Here is a 16,027-nt window from a genome sequence, read left to right on the forward strand (position 1 = left end):
AGTCTGAGTCTAACGTTAAACAATAAAGCGATTTCATATTGTTTGAGTCTATTCATTAGACAACCAACTATACAGCAATAGAAATTGTAGTTTGCGCACAGAGGTGCCACCTGCTTTAATCTCTAAGAACTAAATAATTTAATAAATCGTTCGACCTTAGACAAATGGAAATGGAAGTCTTTCTGAATAGAGCTCTATTCAACTGCCCTCCTCTTCATACCGAGGAGTACCCGGATATCTGAAGAGGATGTATCTTATGATCTGAAGAGAGGATAGTGTGTTGTTAGCCTAGTTTAAGATATAGGTGCCGGAGTTAGGCAACACGGATGACGGGGGTTAGACATGTCATGTGAAGGTTGCCGAAGCTCGGGCATGGAGGTAGGTTTTAGGGTTGAGAATAAACTGATGTTTATGTGAAGTAACAATTATTATTTGTAACCCTTCTTCGATAGCACGACATGGTGGCAGCGGTGGGATGGAAGGCACTGTACAAATTGCAAAAAGATTAATTCAGAAAAATAAAAAAGAGGACCTAAGTTTGGCATTGTTAGCATACAGATGTACACCCCTAGAATGTGGTGTTTCACCTTCTGAATTATTAATGAATAGAAAATTAAGATCTAACTTGCCCCAGCTTCCAAGCTTATTAAACTTTTCTAAAGAACCAAACACTGAAAATAAAAAGAACGAAATAAAGGATAAACAAGTGAAAAACTACAATAAGTGACACAATGCCAAGGATTTAGATCCTCTTAAGGTTGGTGATTCTGTGTGGGTGATTGATATCAGGAAATATGGGCAAGTTGTTGCGATCTGTCAGGAACCCAGGTCCTATATAATTGAAACTGGGGAATTTAGAAGAAATAGATGGCATTTGATTCATGCAGCCTACTGTTTGCCTGCATTGAGCACCCAACCAGAATCCTCAAATGATTATGTTCCGCCAATTTCTAGTAACACAAAGCTAATGCCTTGCTCTAATCAAAGCAATGGTGACATACAGGGTAAAATTATGGAGGAAAGTAGTAGGGGGAACCCAGTGTATTTCCACAAAATCGAACAAAGTGGAAATCATGTTTTCCAAATGTTAGTTTAGGTATAAGATCATCAATGACACAGGGATCTTTTATATAAAAAAAGGGAGATGTGTTGTTAGCCTAGTTTAAGATATAGGTGCTGGAGTTAGGCAACACGGATGACGGGGGTTAGACATGCCATGTGAAGGTTGCCGAAGCTCGGGCATGGAGGTAGGTTTTAGGGTTGAGAATAAACTGATGTTTATGTGAAGTAACGATTATTATTTGTAACCCCTCTTCGATAACACGACAGATAGTACTTCAGTCTCGACGGCATCAAGTAAATTGGTTTCGAAATCTATTTTGGGGTCCACTCCAAAATCTATATTTTCTCATTCTGATTCATCATTTTTTTCTGAGTACAGACACGCATCTAGATCTGAAGCCTTGCTTTTCGTTTGACACTGATTTGTAAAATGCTCACCTATTGACTGTTGTCTATTCCTTTCCTTTTCTTCATATTTCTGTTGTTCGTACTTCCTTTTTTTCTCTAATTAATTTTCTTGTTTTTCGGCATGAAGTTGCATAGTTTTCTTTACTTTCTGCTATTCCTTGTTGAAGCATAGTATTCCTCTTTATCTGTCTGTCTTGTAGTTTTTCTTGACATTCTCTATCAAACCATTTCCTTGTTCTCTTCCTGCTTTTCCCTATTATTAGTTCTGCTAACTTCGTAATTGATTTTTCCATTTGTTGCCACAGCCTTTCGACATCATTGCTTTGGTCTACTGTATTTAGAAGCTGTTTATTTTCTTGTTTGTAATTTTCTCGGATTGGAGTTCGGTTCTGCATCGATAACTATAATGTTGTACTCAATGTGGGCTCCGAATATTTTTAACATTAACAGAGTTTAATGTAAGTTATAAATTGTGAATTTTAGTGATATATTGGAATAAACTGTAAGTGTATAAAGTCTTTACATAATATCCAGTTAAATTAGCATTAAAATCAGCAAATTTCAATTATTTGTTATTGTTGTCAATAAACAAATCCAGTTTTACCAGCAAATAACCGCTTTTAGTAAAGACCGACATACCTGTTTTAGCAGGTGTACAGAGTCGGACTTACTTTTCATAAACGTTTATTGAAATGAATTCAAACATGGAATCACACAACAGTTCTTCAATACAAGGCCATCAAAATCAAATAAACACATCACAGTTATACTCTTCGGCAGCGTCGAGAGTGCAATTTCCTTTAAAGTCCCAAGCAATTATCTTTAGTGCCTTAGAAAACACCAAACTTCAAGACTACCTTCTCCCACTTGGAAATATAATTCAACCGAAAAATATAATCTTCTCTTCTAGATTATCTAATAATCGCATATGTATGTATTTATCCAATAAACAAATAGTGGACGATTTTATGAATAATCATGGTCAAATAGAAATACAAGGAGAAATTGTCAGAGCAAGAAGGTTAGTTACACCAGCAGAACGACTTGTGCTCTCCGGCGTATGTCCTTCAATACCGCACGATTTGCTAATTAATGAGTTACAAAAAATCGGCACAGTTCCTGTCTCTCCTATGACCTTCCTCAAAATAAGTGCTTCTATGCCTGAATACAATCACATCCTTAGTTTTCGAAGACAAATCTATATCAGTCCTCACAATCTAACACTACCAGAGTCATTTACTCTTGTTTTTGACAACACGACATATAGAATATTCATTTCTCAAGACAGTTTAGTTTGCTTTAGATGCAAGAAGCCAGGACACATCGCTTCACAGTGCTCCGAACCACTAGCTCAACTAAACCCCAACCAAAACAATGAAGCATCGGTATCCAGCGCAACAAATATATCCTTGCAAGCATCCAATGACACAAACCCTTCCCAGTGTGAACAAATGTCTATTTCTAATATCCCGGAGACACCGAACAAAGTAGATGCATCAAATAAGGACAGTCACATAATTAATCAACCAAAAAGAAACTTTGATGAAATTATTTCACCTGAAGCAGATCCATCTTCAAAAGAATGTAACATTTTTTCACCACCTAAAGTCCAAGCAAAATCTAAAAAAGCTAAAATTAGTTCAGCAAGCACTTCTGAATGCTCATTTTCTCTCTTACTTGACCCTGCTAAAAACTTCATAGAAAATCAACCTCTACCTTTCCCTCTAAACGTTGATCAACTTAACATGCTCCTAATGAATATTACGGGGTCAACAGATCCAATAACCACAATTAAACAATATACCACAGATCTACCAGCTTTGTCCCATATGCTCAGTCAAGTTTATCCCCATTTAAAGGAAAGATCCATAAAACGTAAATTCACGTCCATAAGGAAAAAAATCCATAATTATATTAACAGTGAGACATCGGAAGCGGAAAGTGACACATCTCAGTTAAGCCAACATTAAATTCAAGTCTCTACTTCAGTGGAATATTGATGGTTTTTTCCATCGCCTTGCTATGCTCCATCATCTAATTGGTGAACAATCTCCTGATGTAATATGCCTACAGGAAACTAATCTGAATCCCTCAAAAAAATATAACTCCAACCAATATGACTGTTTTCGCAAAGACAGGATAACAAATAATAATTTTTCTTCAGGCGGTGTAGCCACATTAGTAAAAAAATCACTATCGGCGAAAGTATTTCCAGTGGCTACAAATCTGGAAGTTGTAGTCGTGGAAATACAATCATCAAACAGGTATTTTATTTGCAACGTTTACTTACCCTCCAGTCGTCAAGTAACGTACAACGATTTAAAGGAGTTATTCAATCAAATACCATCCTCTCGCATCATCGTGGGAGATTTTAATAGCCATAATATTATTTGGGGCTCCTCTTATTCAGATGCTAGAGGAAAAATTGTCGAAAATATAATTTCAGATTTTCAATTGAATTTTCTTAATGACGGATCTCCAACCAGATTTAACATAAATACCGGAAATTCTTCAGCAATTGATCTAAGTCTTTGTGACCCTGCACTCACACCTCGATTATTTTGGGAAGTTTTACAATACACTTATGGGAGCGACCACCATCCCATAGTAATAAAAAACTCTATGGCTCTGACCCATGACGTTTTCATACCCAGATGGAAAACTGAAACTGCTGATTGGTTGAAATTCGAAAATTATATCGACAACTCAATGCCTAACTGTAAAATGGATGAAAGCATTGATGAATCCTTACACAATTTGAATAGCATTATCATAAGCAGTGCTGAGCAATTCGTTGGAAAATCAAAAAAGACAAAGAATAATCAGATTCCTGTACCTTGGTGGAACTCAGAATGTGGAGCAGCTATTAGAGCAAGTAAAACTGCATTTAATAAATATAAAAGACATAAAACACCTGAAAATAAAACCATGTTCAAATCACTTAAAGCTAAGACACAACTTATTATAAAACAAGCTAAGAAGGCTTCCTGGTCCAAGTATGTTTCAGAAATAAACACCTCAACTCCTGTCAGCGAAGTATGGAAAAAAATAAGAAAAATTTCTGGTTTGAAATACACGCCAATGATTTCTAAATTAAAAGTTGACAATAGGATTTCAACTTCTCCTCAAGAAATAGCTAATACCCTAGCTGAATCTTTTAGAGAAATGTCTTCAAACAGTAACTACAATGATACATTCCTTGAAAGGAAAATAATAATAGAAAATACTGATCTTTTTGCAAATGACAATTTAAATGATCCATTAGATCTACCTTTCACTTTTGAAGAACTGGAAAATGCTTTATCCGAATTAAAAAATACTAGCCCGGGCCCAGACGATATCCCGGCAATATTTCTAAAACATCTTCCTTACTCAGCAAAATTATTTATTCTTCAACTTTTCAACTTAATTTGGCAAAATAATAAATTTCCATCAATTTGGTCTAAAGCTATTATATTACCTTTTTTAAAACCTCAAAAATCAATCCTAGAACCTGACTCATACAGACCAATCAGCTTAACATGTTCTATGAGCAAATTGATGGAAAAAATGGTAAATCTTAGATTAACGTGGACATTAGAATTATCAAATCGTTTAGTTCCGGAACAAAACGGTTTCAGACAAAATCGTTCGGGCATTGACAATATTCTTGATCTAGAATCTGACATTCATGAAGCGCTAGCAACCAAACAACATTGTATTGCAATATTTTTCGACTTAAAAAGGGCATTCAATACTTGTTGGAAATTCAATATTCTGAAAGAACTACATTCATGGAATATTCGAGGAAATTGCCTGAAATTTATTAAAAACTTTTTACAGAACCGGTCTTTTTGCGTAAGAGTACATAATACTTACTCAGAGGAGAAAACTGAAGAAAATGGAACACCCCAAGGATCAGTACTAAGCCCTACTTTATTCTTAGTGGCAATAAATAATATTATTAACAACCTTACTAAACCTCTAAAGGCTCGACTTTTCGCAGATGACCTTGTTGTCTATATCAAAGGAAATAACACCGAATCAATGACAAACGCTTTGCAGTGTTTTCTAAACCAATTAGAACAATGGTCTCTAACGACCGGATTCAAATTTTCAGTAACAAAAACATCAGGTATACTCTTCTCCAAAAAGGTTTCATCAATGCCCCCTACATTAAAATTATACAACACTATGCTACCATTTAAACCAACGGCAAAGTTCTTAGGTATGTGGTTTGATCAAAAACTTACTTGGCAAGAACATATAAAACAAACAGTTTTAACATGTCATAAAAGACTGAATCTAATGAAAACATTGGCAAACCGAAATTGGGGATCAGATCAGGAAACTCTGTTGAGAATATATAAAACACTAATTAGATCTAAATTAGATTATGGATCAATTGCATATGCATCTGCTTCAAAAACACAACTTAAAAAACTTGACAGCATACACAACGCTGGTATTAGAATTGCACTCGGAGCCTTCCGGACAACTCCCTCCGAAAGCATACTGAGCGAAGCCGGCGAGCCACCTCTAAATTACCGAAGAATATACTTAGCTCTAGCGCATGCTACATCTATAGCCTCAAATATAAAAAAACCCCTCTACTTTAATACTTTTAATAACAAATATATTAATTATTACAATAATAAGCCCCGTGCCCCCAAACCTTATTACGAGAGAATCCGATTATATAGCTCCAGACTGAACATTCAATTCCCAAAAGTATTTCAAACAAATACCAATAACTATCTACCTTGGACTATCGAACAGCCCAAAGTCATTACAGCGTTAAGTATATATAATAAACATGAAACTAGTCCTATTATTTTTAAAGTTAAACTAAATTCAATCCTAGATCAACAATACAATGAGTGGATTAAAATTTATACAGATGCATCCAAAGGTGAACTTGGCGTTGGAGTAGCAGTGGTAACACCAAATGAAACTTTTCAATTTAAACTTCCTCTAAATTCCAGCATCTATACTGCAGAACTATTTGGTTTGCTCAAAGCCATCAAGCAAGTAAATCTTAAAAACATCCCTTGTTGTCTAGTCCTTTCTGACTCTCTCAGCGCAGTCAAAGCTATGCAAAATGTATACCCTAAACACCCCATTGAAAAAATTATCAGGGCCGAATTAATGAAAGCTCAAGAAAATTTCAGAAGAGTCCACTTCCTATGGATACCATCTCATATAGGCATAGAAGGGAATGAAGAAGCAGATACTAGTGCGCGTAACGCTATCACCAGTGATGTATCAGAAACAGAGTGTCGGAGTATCGCAGGCGATCTAAAAGTTTATTTCAAAAATAAGGTGTTAAGTGCGTGGAATCGGGAGTGGAATGACTCTAGTTCGAAACTCAGAACCATCAAAAGTGATATTTTTTCATGGAAGTCCACAGCCAAAAGTAGAAGATGCCAAACTATTATTACACGTCTACGACTTGGACACTGTAGGTATACTCATGCCTATCTCTTCTCAAATAGTGAACCTCCAAAATGCGAAACCTGCAATACAGTAGACAGTATAAAACACTTCTTGATAGACTGTCCTAAATATGTAAATCAAAGACAGTCTTACAATTTGCCAAATAACCTGAAAGCACTCCTCAACAAAAGTTTAGTTCCGAACAATTTATTAGGTTACTTAAAATCTATAAATATGTTACACAAAATTTAACTTAATTAATTGTTACAAATGTTCAATTGTTCACAAATTGTAATTAATTGTTACAATGATTGATTGTTACAAATGTTAATTTAATATTATTACAAATGTTACAGGAATGTCGCTAATAACCTTCGGGTGGATGCGACTTTGTTTCTTTAAATAAAAAAAAAAAAAAATTTCTCGGATTTCCTCATTTTGCATTTTCTCGATGTTCCATTGTCCCAATGCTTCGTTGGCCTTAGGTTTCTCTGAAGATATTCTCAACCTGTATATTCTAAACGGTAAACCTAAATATGTAACTGTATATTCTTAACTCGATAATAACTGTTTATTTTTTTTTTCGAATTAGACTTTAATTTTACGTATCAGACCAGAAGCAGTAATACTAAAAAAAAAACAAATCTATTGAGTTTATAATTTATTTATTTCGTAAACGTACAATCAAACAGAACCAAACAAAAATAATAATTTTAAACAACAGTCAACTCACAAGCTAAACCTAAAACTAATCAGTCCTTATATGTCATAGGGCATATACTATCAACAAAGTTTGCCAGTCAATCAATACTTAACTAAATGTTTTTTTTCTATAAGTAAAACAATGACAGACGCACCGAAACAGATTTTGGAAAAAGTACCAAAAGTCCAAGAATTACATTATTCAACATTTTGATCGTGAATATTCGGTGGCAAAGTTTGTAACGTTTCCAAAACCCGAACAAAATTTCATTTATTTTCGTATTTGTATCATCAAAACGCTGGAATATACTATAATTGATAAGGCTTCTAAATATAAAACTTTTCTGCAGTTTTAAAATTCTCATAGCAATGTAAAAATAATTAGGGTAATTTTCTAGCTTTGGCTTTTTCTCTGGCGATAAGGCTTCTAAAAAAATATATGGATATAATAATGGATATATTTTATAAGAAATAACTTTCTGGAAGTTGCCATAACTCCAGATGAAATGTGATGGATAAAATTGGCGGTTTTCTTATTCGGTTTATATAATTGGCTAAATTACTTGTAAAATAGTAAAGTCAGATTATTATTGTGACCTTTTGGATCAGCTGGATATAATAATTCATGAGAAAATACCTGTTTTATAAAAGAAAACTATGTTTTATCAACACACTTCGCGCTGCTCAAAAAACCATCACAGAAATCAATAAAATAAAGTACGAATTGTTGCAACATCCACCTTATTAGCCAGATTTAGCACCCTTTGACTTAGAAAAAAATACTAATAGCAACCGTGGAAGTAGATTTCGACTGGAAACTGGATTATTAAAGAAAATTACTGATATTGCCAATCAGCGAAGTATATTTGAAATTTTCTATTTAATTTTTAGCAACAAAACGTTATATATTTCCGGTGCATATTTCGTAGATGCCTCAAATGTACATGGCTAAGTTTTTATCTTTGTATTCAGTTGCTTTTTATTTTCGTTTCGGTTCCGTTCATCGTATTCGTTGGTGTAGAAATTTCGTCCACGTTTTCCGACAACGTTTTGTACGTTTGGTCTATCAATTTTGGAATGTCTTCAGCGGTGCAACCTTGTGTGGAAATGGTTGGAAGGATCCTTATAGTTACCACACCTGAAACAGAAAGAGATTGTTTTATTGATAAAAACAGAAGAAAAATTGGCCGAAAACTAGAATTGATTTGGTACAAAGTAAAAAAAAAACGTTTTATGATTCGATACTATCAAACATGACAAACTCATAGAACTATTACATCTTACAGGACTTGACACTAAAGACATCCAGATTATAAAAAATCTATATTGGAATCAAACAGCCCACATGAAGAATGGACATATGGTGAGTAAAAACGTAACCATTTCGAGAGGGGTTAGACAGGGCTGTATTCTTTCGCCACTGCTTTTCAACCTGTACACGGAACAAATATTTCTAGAGGCACTGGAAGAGTACAACGAGGGCATCAAGATTAATGGCGTACCAATAAGTAATTTTCGAAATGCAGATGATACTGTTATACTGGCCGATAATATCGAAGATTTACAGATGATGCTAAATAGAGTAAATACAATTGGCAACCAATTTGGACTGAAGATCAATAGAAAGAAAACTAAATTTATGGTGATCAGTAAAAAGAACATTCAACATATCGACCTGAATATTGAAGCCAAACGTATTGAAAGAGTACACCGATTTAAATATCTGGGATATACAGTAAATGATAAGTGGGAACCAGACGTAGAGATTAAGATCCGAATTGAAATAGCAAGATCCAAATTCATCTAAATAAAAAAGCTCTTAAGCAACCGCCATCTAAGCGTTAACCTCCAATGGCGCGCCACGAAATGCTCTCTACGCTACTTTACGGAGTTGAAGGGTGGACGTTAACAGCAGCAACTATAAAGAAGTTAGCGGCTCTAGAAATGTGGCTGTATCGACGCATACTGAGAATAACTTGGACAGACAGAGTGACCAACACAGAGGTATTAAGACGAATGGGTAAAGAGATGGAATTGTTAACAACTGTTAAAAGGAGGAAAGCGTCATACCTGGGCCATGTGTTCCGTAATGATAAGTAGAGTAATAATAATAATAATAATAATCTTTATTAATAGCACATGGCTAGAAAAATATACATACATATAAATACATCAATTTATACCCTTAAAATTAAATCACAATGCTTTGCTTAACATATATCTTACATAAATTTTTAAATTGAGCTAAGTTTCCAGAAGCCTTAATGTTTTCCGGTAATTCATTGTATTGCTTTAATCCCCTATAAAAAAGATTGTTCTGACCAAAATTAGTGTTGACCCTATTCAGATAAAAGTTTGCTACAGCTTATCGTTCTGTCTGCTACAGCTTATTGTGGAAGGCAAGATTGAAGGTAGAAGAGGTTTGGGTAGAAAGAAGAAATCCTGGCTGAGAAATTTGAGAGAATGGTTTCAAATACCAGAAGCCGCGAACATAATACATGCGGCACAAAACAGAGAAACCTATCGTTTGATGGTCGCCAACCTTCGGTAGAAGACGGCACATAAAGAAGAAGTTAGGAGACTTTACCACAACAAAAGGGCTCCTGCAGGGTTGTTCCACATCTCCAACCCTATTCAAAATATACTTAGAGAAAGCCTTGACTACATGGAAAAGAAAACGCGAAGGCATGGGAGTACCGGGGCGAAACGAATATATATATATTGTTACGTAAAAATATGAGTCATAGTTTTAACCTTTAAAACATGTTTTTAATCTAATATGTTGTAGAGTTTACGAGAGGCCTCGATTTACCTGAGCGACCTTCCAGAAGCGATGCGAGGGAAATCCAGTTTGCCTTTACCGTTTCGCCATCGAAGGTTTTAGACTATTCGAGATAACGGCACTGGTATATAATAACGGAACTTTATTTGGAAGGGACAGTTAATAAAGAAGATTCGCGCTCGTGATATTATTGTTACGCTCGCCTACTAATAAATTATTGTATATGTAGTGATAAATAAACTCATATAAATTATCGTGCCTTTTAATAAATTAAAGTAGGAACAAGATAATAAATTAGTAAAGACATTATAAATTAAAGACATAACAATTAATAAATTCACAACAAATGGTGTCAGAGTGAGATCGAACATAAATTAGACTTATAATAATAATACAAGTGAATATAAAATAAATTGTGAAAATGGCTACGATTTATGAGCTGACAGTGACTAATTTAAGAAGACATCTCGAAGACAGAGAATTAGCTTCTACCGGAAAAAAGGCTGAGTTAGTCCAACGACTAAAGAACGCTTTGCTAGAAGAAGGACTAGATCCAGAGACTTATATATTTGAAGATGCTGTCCTCTCGTCGATTTCGAAAGTTTCTTCTGATGTAGCCAAAGTTTCTGGTGACATCGCATCATTAGAGAACAAAGTTTCTGACGATATTTCGAAAGTTTCTTCTGATGTAGCCAAGGTTTCTGGTGATGTAGCCAAAGTTTCCGGCGACATCGCTTCGTTGGAAGACAAAGTTTCTAACGAGATTTCTTCGCTGGAAAGCAAAGTCTCTGCTAACATCTCTTCGGAAATCTCTAAAGTCACTTCTGAGATGTCTGCCCTGGACGATAGAATATCTTCATTAAAAAACCAAGTTGCTGCCGATATGTTAGCCTTCGAAGAAAAGATATGGAAAGAGATGGAAAAGAAGATGGAGGAAACAGGGACAGCAGAGAGAGGTAACAATCCGATTACAGTGGAGATAAAAGAAGACGAGACGAAATGTAAGTTGGAGACACGGCCGAAATTTGAAGGAAGTGGAGGTTCTATTCATGTTAAAGTCCCAACTTTCGACGGAAAATCATCATGGAACAACTACATGAAACAGTTCGAATCAGCCGCAAGAGCGAATGGATGGTCTGAAAAAGAAAAGGCTGTAAACCTGACTATCGCTCTTCGAGGAGATGCCTTAGATGTGCTTCAGACCATAGCCGTAGAGGAGACCGATGATTTCGAACAACTGAAGAAGAGGTTAAATATGCGATATGGCCACGAACATTTGGAGCATGTATATCAGTCACAGCTTAAAAATCGTAGACAGAAGAAAGATGAGGCTCTTCAAGAATATGAGGTAGATGTTGCCAGATTAGTACGATATGCTTATCCAACAGCTCCCGAAGACATGATGGAAAAATTGGCCGTTCAAACGTTTATTGATGGTCTTCGTGATCATGAAATGCAGAGAACACTGCGATTAGCTCGTCACAAGACGCTGGTTGATGTCCTATCCGCCGCCCTCGAATACGAGTCAGCTACGCAGGCCTCTGGCGGGTACAGTAAAGTTAGGACTGTAAAAGAGGAAGGAGATGAAGATAAACTTGACCAGCTCGTTAATATGATGAAAAGCATGACATACAAGAAAACGAAGACCATCAGATGCTGGAATTGTGGCGAAATAGGACACGTACGAAGCTCCTGTAAGCACCCTAGATACGACGCAAATCAAGAAACTCACCATCAGGAAAACTAGAACGGGTCAGCCTTAGGGGGGCAGCTTCGACCCAGAACTTTTCCAAAGACCCTCTCATACTAATAGCTTCTTTGAAATGTCGTGAAGATAGTGTATATGTAGATGGAGACATAAATGGTAAAAAGCATACGTTGTTGGTGGATACCGGAGCGACCAGAACCATTATACGCCCAACAGTCATAAACAGCCGTAAGAAACTATTACCAACGAGGTTGCGACTTCGGACCGCTACAGGTGAAAATGCCAACATTCATGGAGAAATCCAGGTACAATTGGGAATTGGAGCAGAAAAGTTTGTCCATACTGTTATAGTTGCTGACATCGAAGAGGATGTTATATTAGGAATGGACGTAATGAATATGCATGGATTCCAATTGGATTTTAAGAATAAGGTAATCAAAGTTGGCAACGAGGAGGTATTTCTCCATCCACATAATGACAACACTGTGCAAGCAGCCATTACAGAAGATACAGTCGTGCCTGCGAGAAGCGAAACGATCATAGTAGCGCGGCTACAGGGATTTGTGGACGAAGGGAGACCTGTTATGATGGAGCCTTGGAACCACGACGATGAGGTTGGCCGTGGAATCATAATTGGAAAGGAATTGGTGACTTCGGCTAAGGAAATTCCTGTGAGACTTATCAATGTCAACGACTACCCAGTGACCATAAAGAAAGAGACAAAAGTAGGAACTTGTGTACCTGTGACATCCATAATCCGTCAGGCGACAACATCTGATAATTCCAACGACAAATTCGACCAAATGGTTGCAGTTGCAGGACAGTCTCTAAATCAGATGGAGAAAAGGAAATTAAGGGAATTTCTTCGGCAGTATCGTGATATTTTCGTACCGAAAGGAGGAAAGACGGGAAGAACTACCGTTGTTAAGCATAAAATTGATACTGGTAATGCTAAGCCAATTCGTCAAACAGCTCGACGATTACCACAGGCGAAGAGAGAGGAAGCTGAAACGATTGTTCAGGAAATGAAGAAATACGGGGTGATAGAACCTTCTACGAGCCCATGGGTCTCTCCGGTGGTCCTGGTTAAGAAGAAAGACGGAACGACGAGGTTCTGTGTGGATTACCGTTTGCTGAACAACGTTACCAAGAAAGATAGTTATCCTCTGCCTCGGATCGATGACACATTGGACACATTGGCTGGAAGTAAATTGTTTTCTACTTTAGATTTGAAGTCTGGATACTGGCAGGTAGAAATGGACCCAGTCGATAAAGAAAAGACAGCCTTCACCACAGGATCTGGATTGTGGCAATTCAACGTTATGCCATTTGGACTTTGTAATGCTCCTGCGACATTTGAGAGGCTTATGGAAAATGTGTTGAGAGGGTTATCTTGGAAAACATGCCTGGTTTATTTAGATGACATAATCGTCTTGGGGGAGACATTCGAAGATCATTTGAGGAATTTAGAAAACGTTTTTAATCGACTTAAAGCTGCCCAATTGATGCTAAACCCCAAGAAGTGCCAGCTATTTCAAGGTAAAGTCAATTATCTGGGTCATATAGTCAGTAAAGAAGGAGTGGCCGTGGATAAGGGAAAAATCGATTCCATTAAGGAATGGCCAAAACCAACTGACAAACATCAAGTGAGAAGTTTTCTTGGACTATGTACTTACTACCGGAGGTTTATTAAGGAGTTTGCAGATATCGCTAAGCCATTAACGCGACTTACGGAGGAAGCAAGAGATTACCGCTGGGATACAGACTGCCAAAATGCCTTTGAGACCTTGAAAAAGCATTTAATAACAGCACCAATTTTAGGGTATCCACTGCCAGAAGGAGAGTTCATCTTAGATACAGATGCAAGTAATGTGGGAATTGGAGGAGTGCTGTCTCAGATTCAAGGAGGACAGGAACGAGTCCTCGGATATTTTAGTAAAGTTCTTTCAAAACCTGAGCGGAATTATTGCGTCACGAGAAGAGAACTTCTAGCAGTAGTTAAATCAGTAGAGCACTTCTATCAATACCTCTATGGCAGAAAGTTTCTAATCCGAACCGACCATGCCGCCCTTAAGTGGTTGATGCAGTTTAAGAATCCAGAGGGTCAGATAGCCAGGTGGATCGAACGACTCCAAGAATACGATTTTAAGATTGAGCACCGAGCCGGAGTTAGCCACAGAAACGCTGATTCTCTTTCCAGACGGCCATGCCCAGCAGAGTGTCCCCACTGCAACAAAACGGAATCCAAGGAAGCAGCAGTGCTAAGAACGACGATTGTCAACGACGACTGGACGCCTACTAAGATAAGGGAAGAACAAGAGAGAGATCCAGTTATACAGAAAATCCGAAAATGGAAAGAGGAAAACCGTCGACCACCTTGGCAGGAAATATCAAACCTATGCTCAGTAGTTAAGACGTATTGGGCCCAGTGGGACTCATTTATCATCGAAGATGGCTTGCTTAAACGAGTCCTGGAAAATGATGACGGTTCAGAGAAGAGAAGACAGTTGGTGATCCCAAAGAGCAGAATAGCCGAAGTACTTCGTCAGTTACACGACAGTCCATCGGGAGGGCATTTTGGTGTAAGGAAAACCCTTCAGCGAATTCGGGAACGGTTTTATTGGATGAACAGTTCCGACGACGTAAAAGACTGGTGTAAGAAATGTACTATTTGTGCTACGAGTAACGGGCCTCACCGGAAAAGGAGAGCTCCTATGAGACAATATAATGTTGGAAGCCCGTTTGAAAGAATAGCTTTGGACATTGCAGGGCCATTTCCAGAAAGTGAAAATGGGGGCAAGTACATGTTGGTAGTAATGGATTACTTCACTAAGTGGGTCGAGATTTACGCACTTCCAGACCAGAAGGCCGCCACCGTTGCAGATAAGTTGATCCAAGAATATATCAGCCGATTTGGAGTGCCTTTGGAGATCCATAGTGACCAAGGCAGGAACTTCGAAAGTGATCTATTCCAAGGAATATGTGATAGACTAGGCATGAAGAAAACAAGAACTACCGCGTATCATCCGCAATCGGATGGTATGGTAGAACGAATGAATAGGACAGTTGGCAAGTATTTGACAAAGATGGTGTCCGATCATCAGCGAGACTGGGACCAATACCTTCCGTTCTTTACAATGGCCTACAGATCTGCTGTTAACGAATCAACGGGCCAGACACCAGCCAGAGTCCTATTCGGACGCGAAATGCGACTACCTTGTGATCTAGAATTTGGGTGTCGACCTGGAGAAGATGTAGCAGGTGAAGATTATGTGATCGAATTACGAAGAAGAATGGACGATGTACATGAGTTGGTCCGTTCCCACCTTCAGATCGCTAGCGACCGAATGAAGAAACGGTACGATACACAAGCCGAAAAGGGTTGCTTTAAGAAGAACGACAAAGTATGGCTGTATAATCCCAAGAAGCGAAAAGGTTGTTCTCCCAAATTGCAGCAGTTTTGGGAAGGTCCATACCTCATCATGGAGAAGATCAACGATGTCATCTACCGAATAAGCAAGATTCCGAGGGGAAAGCCGATGATAGTACACCATAACCGGTTGGCATCTTTCGAAGGTGACCACGACGTAGATGAAGAAGTGGAAGTAAACCAAGTCCAAGATGTGTTTGACCTCACGTTTGAGGAATTCATGGGTGCCTATGGAGGTACCGGTAAAGCGAGACATGGTGTTACCACTGAAGAAAAGCAAGATCTACTCGAGCTCCCCGATGACTACTCGCTGGCCCTTACCATCCCGGCCAGTATCAAAGACGCACCAGGGTTGGCATCCGTCTTTCGAAGGAAGTTTGGTCGAGTTGCAGAACTTCAATGCCAAGTGCCAGCTCCCGGTAAAACCTTGAAACTCCAAGATGCATCACGTTACCTTTTCTACCTGGTAACAAAAGACACTGCCCGTGACCAACCTACCTACCGAGATGTATGGGAAGCC

General features: G+C 37.8%; 1 protein-coding gene across 2 annotated transcripts in view; it reads right to left on the minus strand.

Moving 5' to 3' along the window:
• Nucleotides 1-7,533: 7,533 nt before the first annotated feature.
• Nucleotides 7,534-16,027, minus strand: part of LOC140448796 (1-acyl-sn-glycerol-3-phosphate acyltransferase alpha-like) — a 46,801-nt gene continuing 38,307 nt past the window's right edge. For both annotated transcript variants that reach the window (XM_072541912.1, XM_072541913.1), the window contains exon 6: nucleotides 7,534-8,725. In XM_072541912.1, the coding sequence (XP_072398013.1) occupies nucleotides 8,556-8,725 (170 nt within the window). In that variant the 3' untranslated portion in view covers nucleotides 7,534-8,555. The remainder of the gene's footprint in view (nucleotides 8,726-16,027) is intronic.

Source organism: Diabrotica undecimpunctata, chromosome 8 (assembly GCF_040954645.1).
Source record: "Diabrotica undecimpunctata isolate CICGRU chromosome 8, icDiaUnde3, whole genome shotgun sequence".
NCBI lineage: Eukaryota > Metazoa > Arthropoda > Insecta > Coleoptera > Chrysomelidae > Diabrotica > Diabrotica undecimpunctata.